The sequence below is a fragment of the Anolis sagrei genome, chromosome 6 (genome assembly GCF_037176765.1).
Source record: "Anolis sagrei isolate rAnoSag1 chromosome 6, rAnoSag1.mat, whole genome shotgun sequence".
Taxonomy (NCBI): domain Eukaryota; kingdom Metazoa; phylum Chordata; class Lepidosauria; order Squamata; family Dactyloidae; genus Anolis; species Anolis sagrei.
The window spans coordinates 4,418,514-4,434,544 of record NC_090026.1 but is presented as its reverse complement, the minus strand read 5'-3'; the positions used below and the strand labels follow the sequence as shown (position 1 = coordinate 4,434,544).

The 16,031-nt window shown below is 39.3% G+C and overlaps 1 protein-coding gene across 1 annotated transcript; it reads left to right on the top strand.

Moving 5' to 3' along the window:
• Positions 1 to 14,190, top strand: GABARAP (GABA type A receptor-associated protein). Its single transcript, XM_060779879.2, has 4 exons — positions 1 to 197; positions 9,774 to 9,852; positions 11,078 to 11,196; positions 13,583 to 14,190. Exons 1-4 carry the CDS (start codon positions 108 to 110, stop codon positions 13,652 to 13,654), a joined length of 360 nt encoding a protein of 119 aa, XP_060635862.1. The 5' UTR covers positions 1 to 107; the 3' UTR covers positions 13,655 to 14,190.
• Positions 14,191 to 16,031: the final 1,841 nt, after the last annotated feature.

Genomic DNA, 16,031 nt, shown 5'->3' with positions numbered 1-16,031 from the left:
CGGTGGCGTCTGTTGTGGAGAGCGGGCCGCGTCTCCTCCTCCTTCTCCTGTGTCCCCCTCCGCCGGCCTCGCCCGTCAGCCTCGTCGCCTCAGCCTCCGCCGCCGCCATGAAGTTCGTCTACAAGGAGGAGCACCCCTTCGAGAAGCGCCGCTCTGAGGGGGAGAAGATCCGCAAGAAGTACCCGGACCGAGTCCCGGTGAGGAGAGACAATCATAGCAGGGATTGGAGGGGAAAAATAGGCCCTTCCTTCCCTTCCCTTCCCTTCCTTGTTGGGCGCCTCAGGCCTAGGCCTCAGCCCAGCCTCCCTGTATTACTACCACTATTATCATATATAGAACAATAATAACCATGTAGAGTAGGCATGGGCGAGCTTGGGCCCTCCAGGTGTTTTGGACTACAACTCCCACAATTCCTAGCAGCCTCAGGCCCCTTCTTTTTCCCCTTCAGCCGCTAAAGCGGCTGAAGGGGAAAAAGAAGGGGCCTGAGGCTGCTAGGAATTGTGGGAGTTGTAGTCCAAAACACCTGGAGGGCCCAAGTCCGCCCATGCCTGATTATAGAGTATAGAAATGGCATGATAATAGTAATAATAATAATAATAATAATAATAATACTGTTATTGATGTCTATGTTTACTTCTATTTCAATCCTTACATATTGTGGATTTTAATGCTCTGAGCCACTTTGCAGAATATGATAATGATACGAATACTGTTGTGTGTATATATAATAAAATATAAGAATATAATAATGATAATGCTGATATATATATTTTGGATTTTAATGCTGAGATGACAGGGATAAAAACAATATAATAATAATGATAATGCTGATATATGTATATATTGTGGATTTTAATGCTGAGTCGATAGGGATAAAAACAATATAGTAATAATGATAATGCTGATATATGTATTGTGGATTTTAATGCCGGGTTGATAGGAATAAAACAATATAATAATGATAATGCTGATATATATGTATTAGATTTTAATGCTCTGAGCCACTTTGCAGAATATGATAATGATACGAATACTGGTGTGTATATATAATAAAATATAAGAATATAATAATGATAATGCTGATATATATATTTTGGATTTTAATGCTGAGATGATAGGGATAAAAACAATATAATAACAATAATGATAATGCTGATATATATATATTGTGGATTTTAATGCTCTGAGCCACTTTGCAGAATATGATAATGATACGAATACTGGTGTGTATATATAATAAAATATAAGAATATAATAATGATAATGCTGATATATATATATATATATATATATATATATATATTGGATTTTAATGCTGAGATGATAGGGATAAAAACAATATAATAATAATGATAATGCTGATATATGTATATATTGTGGATTTTAATGCTGAGTTGATAGGGATAAAAACAATATAATAATAATGGTGATATATATATATTGTGGGTCTATAGGAATAAAAACCATATTATAATGATAATGATAATGGTGATATATATATATTGTGGGTCAATAGGGATATCTACCCTATCATAATAATGATGATAATGCTGATATGTTTTTATTGCAGATTTTAATGCTGAGCCGATAGGGATGAAAGTGGATAATAATAATAATAATAATAATAATAATAATAATAATAATGTTGATATGTTTATATTGCGGATTTTAATGCTGAGTCGACAGGGATAAAAACAGAATATAATAACGATAATACTGATATATAATAATAATGATAATGCTGATATGTTTTTATTGCAGATTTTAATGCTGAGTCGATAGGGATGAAAGCGGATAATGATAAGAATAATAATGTTGATATGTTTATATTGTGGATTTTAATGCTGAGTCGATAGGGATAAAAACAGAATATAATAATAATGGGTTGTTGTAGGTTTTTTCGGGCTATATGGCCATGTTCTAGAGGCATTTTCTCCTGACGTTTCGCCTGCATCTATGGCAGCCATCCCCAGAGGTAGTGAGGTCTGTTGGAACTAGGAAAATTGTTTATATATCCGTGGAATGACCAGGGTGGGACAAAGGACTCTTGTCTGTTTTAATACCAGTATTAAAAAAAACTCTAAAATTACAACAGCAAAACAACAGAGAGGAAACAATCAGGCACATCTAATCACCTCTCAACAAAAGATTGCCCCAGGCACCAACAAGCCACACCAAACAACTGCCAGGCCATCAAATGCTAATCAAGGTGGTCAGTTGAAACATTCACACCTAGCTCCAACAGACAAGATAATGCTGATATGTTTATACAGTATTGCAGATTTTAACACTGAGTCAATAGGGATAAAAGCAGAATATGATATGATAATGCTGGTATGTATATATTGTGGATTTTAATGCTCAGTCGATAGGGATAAAAACAATATAGTAATAATGCTGATATGTTTATATTGTGGATTTTAATGCTGAGTCAACAGGTATAAAATCAGAATATAATAATAGTGATAATAATGCTGATATATAGGTTTACTTCCATTTTAATCTATATAAATAAAAACATAATGTCCACTTATGGGATTAACATAACTCAACAACCACTGGATAAATTGACACCAAATTTGGACACAAGACACCTATCATGCCAACAAGTGACTCATAAAAACACTGAAAAACACAGCACAAAAGACTTTAAAAGCCAAAAACCAAAAAATACAGTACAATGCATGCGTAAAACCACATATATACACAAACACACATATACGTATATACACACACAAAGACGTGTACACAGACTGGGCCACAGCAACATTGTCAGGGGATGGCTACTATGTATATATTGCAGATTTTAACAATGAGTCAATAGGGATAAAAGCAGAATATAATAATAGTAATAATGATAATAATGCTGATGTATATGTTTACTTCCATTTTAAAATGTATATATTGTGGATTTTATTGCTGAGCTGATAGGGATAAAGCAGAATATAATAATAATGATAATTTAAAAATGCTGATATGTATAGCTTGTGTATTGTAATGCTAGATCGATAGTGATAAAAGCAGAAATAATAATGACAATAATAATGCTGATATATATGGCGGATTTTAATGCTCAGTCGTTAGGGATAAAAGTAGAATAAAAGGTAAAGGTAAAGGTAGTCCCCTGACATTAAGTCCAGTCATGTCTGACTCTGGGGTGTGGTGCTCATCTCCATTTCTAAGCTGAAGAGCCAGCGTTGTCCGTAGACACCTCCAAGGTCATGTGGCCGGCATGACTGCATGGAGCGCTGTTATAATAATGATAATAATAATGCTGATATGTATATATTGCAGATTTTAATGCTGAGTCGATAGGGATAAGAGCAGAATAATAATAATAATAATAATAATAATAATAATAATAATGCTGATATGTATATATTGTGGATTTTAATGCTGAGTTGATAGGGATGAAAACAGACTTTAATAATGATAATAACAATGCTGATATAGATGTTTACTTCCATTGCGGTGGCGCAATGGGCTAAACACTTGTGCTGGCTGGACTGCTGACCTGAAGGTAAGCGGTTCAATTCCGCAAGACGGGATGAGCTCCCATCTGTCAGCTCCAACATCCCATGTGGGGACATGAGAGAAGTCTCTGACAGGATGGTAACATATCTGGGCACCCCCTGAGCAACATCTCTGCAGACAGCCAATTCTCTCACACCAGAAGCGACTTGCAGTTTCTCAAGTTACTTTTGGTACAATAAAAACAATGTATATATTGTAGATTTCAATGCTGTGGACCACTTTGAGTCAGTAGGGATAAAAGCAGAATATAATGATGATGATGATAATGCTATATTTACATACATATACGCACATACACACACATTTCCATTTTAATATGTATAAATTGCATATTTTAATGCAGTGGGCCACTTTGAGTCAATAGAGATAAATGCAGAATATAATAATAATAATAATAATACTGATATATATGTTTACTTCCATTTTAATATGTATACATTGCTGATTTTCATGCTGAGTCGATAGGCATAAAAGCAGAATATAATAATAATAATAATAATAATACTTATGTCTATGTGTAATTCCATTTTAATTTCCTCCTCCAAAGCAGTTATTGTGCTTTGGAAAAAGTCAAGGTGGGAAGAAGGGTTTTTCCAAGCAAACTTGGGCCCTCCAGGTGTTTTGGACTCCAACTCCCACAATTCCTAACAGCTGGTAGGCTGTTGGGAAATGTGGGAGTTGGAGTCCAAAACATCTGGAGGGCTGAAGTTTGCCTGTGCCTGGTATAGATGCACCCTAAGGTTTTATTTTCCATTGCTCAAAGCTTAGTATTCTAATACTTGTTTTTAAAGAAACTGTTCTAAGCAGGCAACACCTGTAATGGCCAGGTGACAAAGAGTACACATTTTGCTGCTGTGCATTACATTTGCTGGGAAATACTATTTTTTGGTTCCAGGGATTTGAAAATTGAGGTATTAAATTCGAGTAAATACGGTATCACATGGTATCACAGGGAGAGAAAGTGAGGTGAAATTTTCCAAACAGGGGCACAGAGAGCAAAACTTCACATGGGTTGTTGTCCACAGCTTAAACATATAGATAGATAGATAGATAGATAGATAGATAGATAGATAGATAGATAGCTACGTAGGTAGGTAGATAGCTACGTAGGTAGGTAGGTAGGTAGGTAGGTAGGTCTGGCAGTCAAAGTGGGTTCAAACTTCTTCCCCCAATGCTGATATTTTATCCAGAGATATGAAGTGTTATCCTTGGTGGCAGGTTGATTATCATCACCATCATTATTGGCACACACCATGTGGGGTACTGGGTACTTCAGCTTCCAAACTCTGAGCTGCCTTTTGCATAGATTTGTTTTTGTTGTTGTTATTTCTGTCCTGCATTTATTCATCCCTGGGATTTGCCTGTGATGAAATGGAGAGGCGGGGAGGGGAGGCAAAAGGTTGTGTTGTCACACAGGAACTGAATGTCCCATGAAAACAAGAATCCCCTTCCATCATCTCATCCTCTTTATTTACATGGTCTGCCTTACCTGGCACCACAGAAGGACAAAACATAGCCCTCTTAATCTTGTTGAGGAAACTGCATGATTACTCGCCTCTTGCCACAGTGATAAGGACTATGGGACTTACAACCCCTAAATGTCTCATAGAGTCATAGAATAATAGAGTTGGAAGAGACCACCTGGACCATCTATTCCAACCCCCTGCCATGCAGGAAAAGCACAAAGTACCCCCCTATTTTTTTTTTTTTGTCGTGTCAGGACTGACTTGAGAAACTGCAAGTTGCTTCTAGTGTGAGAGAATTGGCCATCTGCAAGGATGTTGCCCAGGGGACGCCCAGATGATTTTGATGTTTTAGTCATCCTTGTGGGAGGCTTCTCTCAAGTCCCCGCATGAGGAGCTGGAGCTGATAGAGGGAGCTCATCCACCTCTCCCTGGATTTGAACCTGCGACCTGTCGGTCTTCAGTCCTGCCGGCACAGGGTTTAACCCACTGCGCCACCAGGGGCTCCATAAAGTACCCCTGACAGATGGCCATCCAGCCTCTGTTTATAAAATCTTCCAAGGAAGGAAGGCCACTTTATTTGCATTCCTGTTATATCCAGTTGGTCCCTAAGCAAGTGACAGTAGGCTCTCCACTTAGTCAGGATACCTTTCCTCCCCAAGACAGTGATGTATTTATGTTTTCATAAGTACAGATGGGCAGTCCCTTTCCTTGAGGAACCTCCAATTAAAGTCCATTTAATTGGCAGAGAGAGAAACAAGAGAATGAGCCAGCAGAGAAAGATGCAGCTGGTCGAGTTTCAGCTGCTAAAGTGTGGGAGGATATGGGAAAGGGAGCAAAAAGTGGGTTTTGGAAGAATGAAGAAGGGGTTGTGGGACTTGGGCATTGTATCTCTTCCCTCCTTCATTCCCCCCTTTCTCTGCATTTTGGTTGGCAGAGATGGGAAGCTGACTGGTTATATTTTGTCTGTTGGAGCTAGGTGTGAATGTTTCAACTGACCACTTTGATTAGCATTTGATGGCCTGGCAGTGCCTGGGGCAATCTTTTGTTGAGAGGTGATTAGATGTGCCTGATTGTTTCCTCTCTGTTGTTTTGCTGTTGTAATTTTAGAGTTTTTCTAATACTGGTATTAAAACAGACAAGAGTCCCTTGTCCCACCCTGATCATTCCACAGATATATAAACCCATTTTCCTAGTTCCAACAGACCTCACTACCTCTGAGGATGCTTGCCATAGATGCAGGCAAAACGTCAGGAGAAAATACCTCTAGAATATGGCCATATAGCTCGAAAAAACCTACAACAACCCATTATTATTATTATTATTATTATTATTATTATTGTTATTATTATTATTATTATATTCTGCTTTCATCCCTATCAACTCAGCATTAAAATCTGCAATAAAAACATATCAACATTATTATTATTATTATTATTATTATTATATGGCTTTTATCCCTATTGAAGTCTTAGACCTTTTGGGTTTTTAAAATATCTGCAGGACAGATTGTTTTACATGAAAGTGAAAGGGTTTTTCCATCACTGGTTTTCTGGGAAATGCTTGTTGCATTCTTGTCTGTCAATAATATGGAAAAGGGAAGCATCTAAGGCCCCTTCTACCGTGCCAGATAATCTACAGTATCTACTTTGAACTGGATTATCTGAATCTACACTGCCATATAACCCAGTTCAAAGCAGATAATCTGGATTTTATATGGCAGTGTAGAAGGGGCCTTAAGAGTTAGAAAATGGTGCCTGTGTAGCGGAAAGCATCCATAATAATAATAATAATAATAATAACAACAACAACAACAACACCAACACCCCTTTTCAAACAAAAAGCAATATATCTTATAATCATCAACAATAACGATCTTCTTCTGGCGCATCCATGTTTCTTTTGACAGCAGTGCCCATTGACCTGGTACAACCCTGACTGTGGCCCCTTCTACACTGCCAAATAAAATCCAGATTATCTGCTTTGAACTGGATCCTCTGGCAGGGTAGACTCATATAATCCAGTCAGATCAGAGGATGGATTATCTGCATTGATAATCTGGATTATTTGGTAGCGTAGAAGGGGCCTTTATCTACACTGCCATACAATCCAATTGAAAGCAGATAATCTGAATTTTATACAGCTGTATAGAAGGGGCCTGAGTTCACTTTTTTCTCCGTATTGCTTTCTGGATTCACTTAGATCAGAAATCAATGATATTTCTAGTACACTTTTGAACAGCCAAGGCATGTCTTACTCTGACCTGATTTTTTTCCTGTTATAGCAAGTCTATGTAATAGCTCAGTGCTATTCCCTTGTTGCAGGTGTATGGCACTCAGAGAGACAGAAGGGAAGAGAGGGCACATTGTCATTCTCATTACTACTGCTAGTATTAACAAACAAACTACTATTGTGGGACACAGTGCCTTTATTCCATTCATCTCCTCCCAGATAACATCCCCCTTCCAGTTTTTCTTCTTTTCAAATACTGAAACTCAATGCTGAGGCCTCGCTCACCGTCACATAGAGGCCGGACTCCAAGCGAAACACCTGAATTGTGTTTGGAGGGAGGTTGGAGTAACCTTGATGGAGTGCACAGGCCCCTGGCTTCCTTCCCAGGCTTCCTATGCCCTGTTACGCAAAGCCTCCCTGATCAGGGGAAATGTTTTTCCAGGGACGATGAGCATGATATGTCTTCGAATGGACCCCTGCTTTTAAATGTTTCAAGGATTCAACCAATGACATTCAATTCCTTTCTGCCAAACATCTGTTAAAAACAAAAATGATAAGATTTGCACAGAAGGTCATATCTTTCCTAGTGGAGTCTTTCTCAGGAAGCATATCAGGGCCGATGAATCTTGTACTGTAAGCATTCCCATATTCCCTGGCCTGTGTCTCTGTTTCACTTTCTTTTTTCCTGGAGAATAACTGGGAAATGCTTCATATCCTCAAACTCCTCTCTGCCTTCCCATTCTTGTTTGCTGTTCTTTATAGTAAATCAGGGGTGGGCTCCATGCACTCCTCCAGATGTTCTTGAACTCCAGCTCCCAGCAGTCTCAGCCAGTCTAGCCATGTGGTGTGGGATGCTGGCATTTGCCGCCCAACAACACCTGAAGGATCATGCGCTTCCCAGATTTGGGATAGCCCTAAATCTAGGACATCTTCCACTTTCTTCTTAAGGTGATCCTTGGAGGAGGCTATTTATTTATTTACAGTATTTCTATTCCACCCTTCTCACCCCACAGGGGACTCCAGGCAGATTACAATGTATACATACACTAGCTGTCCCCTGCCACGCATTGCTGTGGCCCAGTCTGGTGATCTGGAAAATAAAGTAATGAGAAATATATTTACCCATGGCTGGATGGCTCTTTGTCAGGAGGGCTTTGATTACATTTTCTTGCCCTGGTGAAGGGAATTGGACTGGATGGCCTTAAGAATTTTCTGTTGGTCATGCCCCAATTCTGTCGTTAGTGGGGTTCAGAATGCTCTTTGATTGTAGGTGAACTATAAATACTAGTAACTACAACTCCCAATTGTCAAGGTCTATTTCTCCCAAACTCCCATCTGCGTTCATATTTGGGCATATGGACTATTCGTGCCAAGTTTGGTCCATGTCCATCATTGTTTAAGTCCACAGTGCTCTCTGGATGTAGGGAACTACAACTCCCAAACTCAAGGTCAATGCCCACCAAACCCTTCTAGTGTTTTCTGTTGGTCATGGGAGTCCTGCGTGCCATGTTTGGTTCAATTTCATCATTGGTGGAGTTCAGAATGCTCTTTGATTGTAGGTTAACTATAAATCCCAGCAACTACAACTCCCAAATGACAAAATCAATTTTTTTGAGTGACGGTCACTCGTTGGCCTGATAGGTGTCTTGTATCCAAATTTGGTGTCCATTCGTTCAGTGGTTTTTGAGTTCTGTTAATCCCACAAACAAACATTACGTTTTTATTTATATAGATGACAAACATTCAGTTCCATAGACACACAACACATGTAGACAGACATTCAGAAGCAATTTAACATTCCAATTTTCTGGCCATCAGGGGAGCTGTCGCTTCACCGTCCATCTGCGACACTGATGAAGTATCTTCCACATTGTTAGAGATTTTTTATGGCCTCGTAAATTTGTTAAATTAGCCTCCCCACACATAGGTAGTACCTAAATTTGACAGATGCAAAAGTCTTTTGGGTTGCAAAGGTCGACAACAAGCTACACAAATTGGCCAGAAGCTCACTCCGACCCGGGCTGGCTCCGAACTCATGACCTTTCGGTCAGTGATCTTAATGCAGCTGACACAGTCCCGGTACTCTCTTAAAGTCTATCCAGCCTTTAAGAGAGTAGGGACATGATCCCTTTGAAAAGAAGGGATATTGGGTTCAAGTCTATCTGGTAATTCCTCCCTTTGACTTAAGAAGCCCCTGTTTGTGGTTCCCTCCGGGTGAGGAGAATGCCACTGTTCACGACTTCACGCATCTCCAAGTGGGGCTGTTCTTTGGAAACGCCTTCAACCCGATGGCACCCAAGTTCCCTCCCTCTGAAAGGCCTGTTTGTGAGTCTTGAGCCTGTTGCAGCAAGACTTCCCGCTTTCAACTGTCACCGGTAAAGGTTCTCCTGGAAAGCTGATCCCGGCCCTTTCTTGAACAGCTTGTTCTCTTGCTCAAGACTTCCTAATTATAGGAAGGGTTCCGCTCCTCTGACTGTTGTGGCTTGCGCTCTTCCTCCTTGCCCTTCACTGACCCAGCCTTTCTCTCTATGTCTCTTTCAACAGGTCATCGTGGAAAAAGCACCCAAGGCCCGGATAGGAGACTTGGACAAGAAGAAATACCTTGTCCCATCAGACCTCACAGGTATGAGTCCCACTAAGGGGGAGGAGAGAGAACGAGCCCAAAGGCTGGAACAGATGGGGGGGGGGAGGAGGAGGGCATCCCCATCATCCTTCCACTCATCATCCAGTTTGGTGAGAGATTCAGAATAGGTCCAAAATTTTGGTGGAGTATTTGGAGGAAGTCCTGTCCACTTGACAAGGGATTCTTGTTTGGATTGGCTCTAGTTGACATGTTCTCATACCAGAGCTCAGAAATAGTTACATTTTGAACTACAATCTAGATCTAGAAGTCATGCTCTCCTTATGGTCAGACAGAAATGCAAAGATACAGAATGGGGGACAATGCCTGGCTCGAGAGCAGTATGTGTGAAAAAGATCTTGGGATACTCGTGGACAACAAGTTATACATGAGCCAACAATGTGATGTGGCAGCAAAAAAAGCCAATGGGATTTTGGCCTGCATCAATAGGAGCCTAGTGTCTAGATCTAGGGAAGTCATGCTCCCCATACTCTTTTCTGCCTTGGTTAGACCACACCTGGAATATTGTGTCCAATTCTGGGCACCACAATTCAAGAGAGATATTGACAAGCTGGAATGTGTCCAGAGGAGGGTGACTCAAAGGATCAAGGGTCTGGAGAACAAGCCCTATGAGGAACGGCTTAAGGAGCTGGGCATGTTTAGCCTGAAGAAGAGAAGGCTGAGAGGAGATATGATAGCCATGTAAACATATGTGGGAGGAAGTCACAAAGAGGAGGGAGTGAACTTGTTTTCTGCTTCCCTGGAGACTAGGATGCGGAACAATGGCTTCAAACTACAAGAAAGGAGATTCCATCTGAACATTAGGAAGAACTTCCTGACTGTGGGAGCTGTTCAGCAGTGGAACTCTCTGCCCCAGAGTGTGGTGGAGGCTCCTTCTTTGGAAGCTTTTAAACAGAGGCTGGATGGCCATCTGCCAGGGGTGATTTAAATGCCATAATCCTGCTTCTTGGCAGAATGGGGTTGAACTGGATGGTCTATGAGGTCTCTTCCAACTCTAGGATTCTATGATTCTACAAGAATTTGAAACCTGGATTTTTCTAAGCTCTGCAGAGGACATTTTTTAGTATTGCTTCATAAAGTAAGCCGTTTCTTTTGAGATCAGAGGAGAATGCCAGTATCCTGTTTAAGAACTCTCACTTCCCTTTGCTCCTCTGACTGACAGATACTTGTTCCTCCCTTTTCTTCTTCCCCCTCCCCCACCCCACAGTTGGGCAGTTCTACTTCCTGATCCGGAAAAGGATCCACCTTCGAGCGGAGGATGCGCTCTTCTTTTTCGTTAACAACGTCATCCCCCCAACCAGTGCCACCATGGGGCAGCTCTACCAGGTGAGCGGGCATCAGGCCCAGGCTCATGAAACAAGGAAAAGAAAGTCACCACCCCATATTTTCTTTCAGGGAGGGTGGTTGAAGCAGCATAAAGTCATTCTAAAACTCTACACCAGTGGTTCTCAACCTGGGGTCCCCAGATGTTTTTGGCCTACAACTCCCAGAAATCCCAGCCAGTATACCCAGTATACCAGCTGTTAAGATTTCTGGGAGTTGAAGGCCAAAAACATCTGGGGACCCCAGGTTGAGAACCACTGCTCTAAACACTCTGAAATAAGAGTCAAATTTTGGGGTAGGGGCCAGGTTTTGTGGGTGGAAACAACTAACTTCTCCTGGACCTAGGCCAAGTGAAACCATTGCTCCATTTAGTCTTGCACATTCTCCTGGCCGGAGCTTAGGGAAGTTACTTCGCTTGAAGTGCAGTTCCTAGAACTCCCTCGTGTTCTCGTGAACAAACAAAACCTTTGCCACATTTCCTCCGGCTGACAATATTGGCTCTCCTCAGATCTAGTTTGGTGAGAGAGCAGGCAGGTGGAGAATCTGGGAGTTGAATGTAAACATTTGTCACTTTTCTTAGTCCTCTGAGTGACAGAAAGCCCTCTGAGATTGAGGTTAAGGAGAAACTCTTGGTTGAGTATCTGAGTTGCTTACTTACTTTCCCCCTTCCTCCAGTAACTTTTGCAAACTCATCTGATCAGGAGCAAAGGCTCTGGGGTTGGTTGAGAGACCCCTTTTGAATAGGAGCAGGGCCAAAGTAACTTTTCCCAGCTGTCCCCTGAGTCCAGGCTAGAGAGGATGTATAGGCATTCCCCAAGTCACAAACATCTGACTTAATCAGTTAAGCATGGATGTGAGACAACAGGAAGTGAGAGAAATCTCCCCCTCAGAAGGGAAATTCACTCCTGGAAGTATCGTTATCATGTGGGAAAGGGGTCTCCGCTGAAACTTTGTTTTGACAAGTCATTTTTTAAAAACAAAAACAAAAAATATCACAGAGACAGAAAGTGAGGTGAAATCTTTTGAACAGGGTCATAGACAACAAAACAAACACCACAGGGGTGTTAACCCTTCCCTATGCGATCCAAAACTAAAATTATACAGTATATACATTTACTTTCAAAATATATATGCTTTCAAAATGTCCCTGTTCCAAATTACTGTATATACTCAAGTATAAGCCTAGTTTTTCAGTCCCCTTTTTAGGCTGAAAAAGTTCCCCTCGTCTTATACTCGAGTTATTTATTATTTTACTCTGTTATTAGTATTATTTTTATTACATTTATAATTTTACTCTAATTATTATTATTACATTAATAATTTAATTTTTATTGGTTTTATTATATTATTTTACTCTATTAATATTACATTTATTATTTTATTCTATTATTACATTTATTATTTAACTCTTGCTAATGTTACTATTAAATTTCCATTATTTACTCTATTATTATTACATTTATTTTAATCTATTATTGGTTTTATTATATTTATTATTTTACTCTATTATTATTACATTTATTATTTTATTCTATTATTACATTTATTATTTAACTCTTACTAATGTTACTATTGAATTTCCATTATTTACTCTATTATTATTATTATTATTATTACATTTATTATTTTATTCTATTATTACATTTATTATTTGACTCTTATTAATGTTACTATTAAATTTCCATTATTTACTCTATTATTATTATTATTACAATTATTTTAATCTATTATTGGTTTTATTATATTTATTATTTAACTCTATTATTATTACATTTATTATTTTATTCTATTATTACATTTATTATTTAACTCTGATTAATTTTACTATTAAATTTCCATTATTTACTCTATTATTTTTTATTAATTTATTATTTTACCCTCTTTATTATTGGAAGGATACATAAACACATTTCCATTGAAGAAGGTTAGAATAATGGTTTGATCAGAGTTGGACAGTCTTAAATGACAGTTTTATGTCATTTAAATGACATCTTAAATGACAGTTTAAGTGTCATTTAAATGACATCTTAAATGACAGTTTTATGTAAATACTCAGAAACATGATTACCAGTAGCAGCTGCATTTCTCACCCTCAGCTTATACTCGAGTCAATACATTTTCCCAGTTTTTTGTGGGAAAATTAGATGCCTTGGCTTACATTTGGGTCGGCTTATACTTGAGTATATATGGTACATAGAAATTATGGGAGGGGCCTGCCTGCCTGTACTTTCCTGGGATCCTTTGGAAGTCCGGTTGCATCTTTGTGGCCATCCCGCACGCAAAGCATGTGTATCTCCGCACCCACCCTTTGGGTCTTTCCCAGCCACCCAGACTGACATCCCCTTCTTCTCCCCCCCCCCCCCCAAAAAAAAACCCTCCCCCTTTGCAGGAACACCACGAGGAAGACTTCTTCCTGTACATTGCCTACAGCGATGAGAGCGTCTATGGGGGCAGCCTGTGAGGCGCGCCGCCACCTGCCACCATCAAGGGGCAGCACCTGCTCCTGAAGGGACCTGCACTTTTTGTTGTTGTTGATTTTATGTTCAAGAGCCTTTGGCCCAGGAAAAAGGGGGGTGTTTTGGTCTTTTTTTCCCCTTTCCCTCCTCCTCTGCAATCCTTTTAGCCTCATTTCCTTATAAACCCATTTCTTTCTCCTCCCTCCGCATGCTCTGGTTGGGCTTTTTTGTTTTTGAGGTGGTTGTACGGCTGAAAGCAAGATACCTCTCTCTCCTTCCGTTCTTTGTAATTCCTTCACACTTACCTGCTTTTATTTTCCTCCCTCCTTTTCCCTTTGCTTCATCCCCCTCTCCTTTTTTTCCTCCCCTTTTCTTTCAAAAGGGTGGGGAGACTTCTCAACATTTCCTCCCCGGTTTTGATCTTGCCACTTTGCGCCCTGAGTTTTTGTTTCCTGCCAGGGCCGTGTTCCGCCTGGCAGTCTCTTATTAACCAGAGGGGATGGGGAATGCTAATTAAAACAATATCTAAGGAGAAACACAAGTCCCAGAGTCATCATTTTATAAGATTGTCAGGCTTTTTCTTTGCATGTATGTGGTGTGGATCCCTTCCTAATAATAGTAATAATAATAATAATAATAATAATAATAATAATAATAATAATAATAACAACAACAATAATAATAGCAAGACACGCAGCAGCCTTCTATGTATATTTTGTGTGGCTACCATTATTATTGTATTGTTGAAGGCTTTCATGACCGGAATCACTGGGTTGTTGTAGTTTTTTTCGGGCTGTATGGCCATGGTCTAGAGGCATTCTCTCCTGACGTTTCGCCTGCATCTATGGCAAGCATCCTCAGAGGTAGAGAGGTCTGTTAGAACCGCATTTCCATCTACGAACCCATGCGTTCTCTTCGGTCATCTGGAGAGGCCCTGCTCGTGATCCCACCGGCGTCGCAAGCGCGCTTGGTGGGGACGCGGGACAGGGCCTTTTCCGTAGTGGCCCCCCAACTCTGGAACACCCTCCCCAAAGACCTTAGACAGGCCCCTTCATTGGCTATCTTCAGAAAGAACTTAAAAACCTGGCTTTTCCGATGCGCCTTCCCAGATTAGGAAATCTCCACTACCGAGTCCCACAAGCACTTTACCAGAACCAATGATTGCTGCACATCGCACATCGCACTTGCCGTAGAAACCCTTTATACACCTCCTGTCAAATCAGCATTTTTAATCCTTGTACCCACCTTTTGGCCCGGCCCAGTTTTATTGTGTTTTAATGTACTGTGCCTGTTGTTTACTTTGCTTTATTTTGTTTTAATTGTTTGATTTGCTTGATTGTATTGTTATGTTGTGTTGTTGAGGCCTCGGCCTGTGTAAGCCGCATCGAATCCTTTGGGAGATGCTAGCGGGGTACAAATAAAGTTTAATAATAATAATAATAATAACTAGGGAAAAGGGGTTTATATATCTATGGAATGACCAGGGTGAGACAAAGGACTCTTTTCTGTTGGAGCTAGGTGCGAATGTTTCAACTGACCACCTTGATTAGCATACAATGGGCTGACTGTGCCTGGAGCAAACTTTTGTTGAGAGGTAATTAGATGTCCCTGCCTGCTTCCTCTCTGTTGTTGTGCTGTTGCAATTTTAGAGTTTTTTAATTCCACGGATTATATAATGGTTAATGCAAAGCTGGCCCATTTATTATTATTATTATTATTATTATTATTATTATTATGTGGTTAATGCTAAGCCAGCCCATTTATTATTATTATTATTATTATTATTATTATTATTATTATTTTGTGGTTAATGCTAAGCCAGACTATTTTTATTATTATTATTATTTTGTGGTTTATGCGAAGCCAGCCCATTTTTTAAAATTATTATTATTATTATTATTATTTTGTGGTTTATGCGAAGCCAGCCCATGTATTATTATTATTATTATTATTATTATTATTATTATTTTGTGGTTTATGCAAAGTCAGCCCTATTACTATTACTATTATTATTATTTTGTGGTTTATGCGAAGCCAGCCCATTTATTATTATTATTATTATTATTATTATTATTATTATTATTTTGTGGTTTATGCGAAGCCAGCCCATTTATTATTATTATTATTATTATTATTATTATTTTGTGGTTTATGCAAAGTCAGCCCTATTACTATTACTATTATTATTATTTTGTGGTTTATGCAAAGCCAGCCCAATTATTATTATTATTATTATTATTATTATTATTATTTTGTGGTTTATGCAAAGTCAGCCCTATTACTATTACTATTATTATTATTTTGTGGTTTATGTGAAGCCAGCCCATTTATTATTATTATTATTATTATTATTTTGTGGTTAATACTTTAAAACTTTTTTAA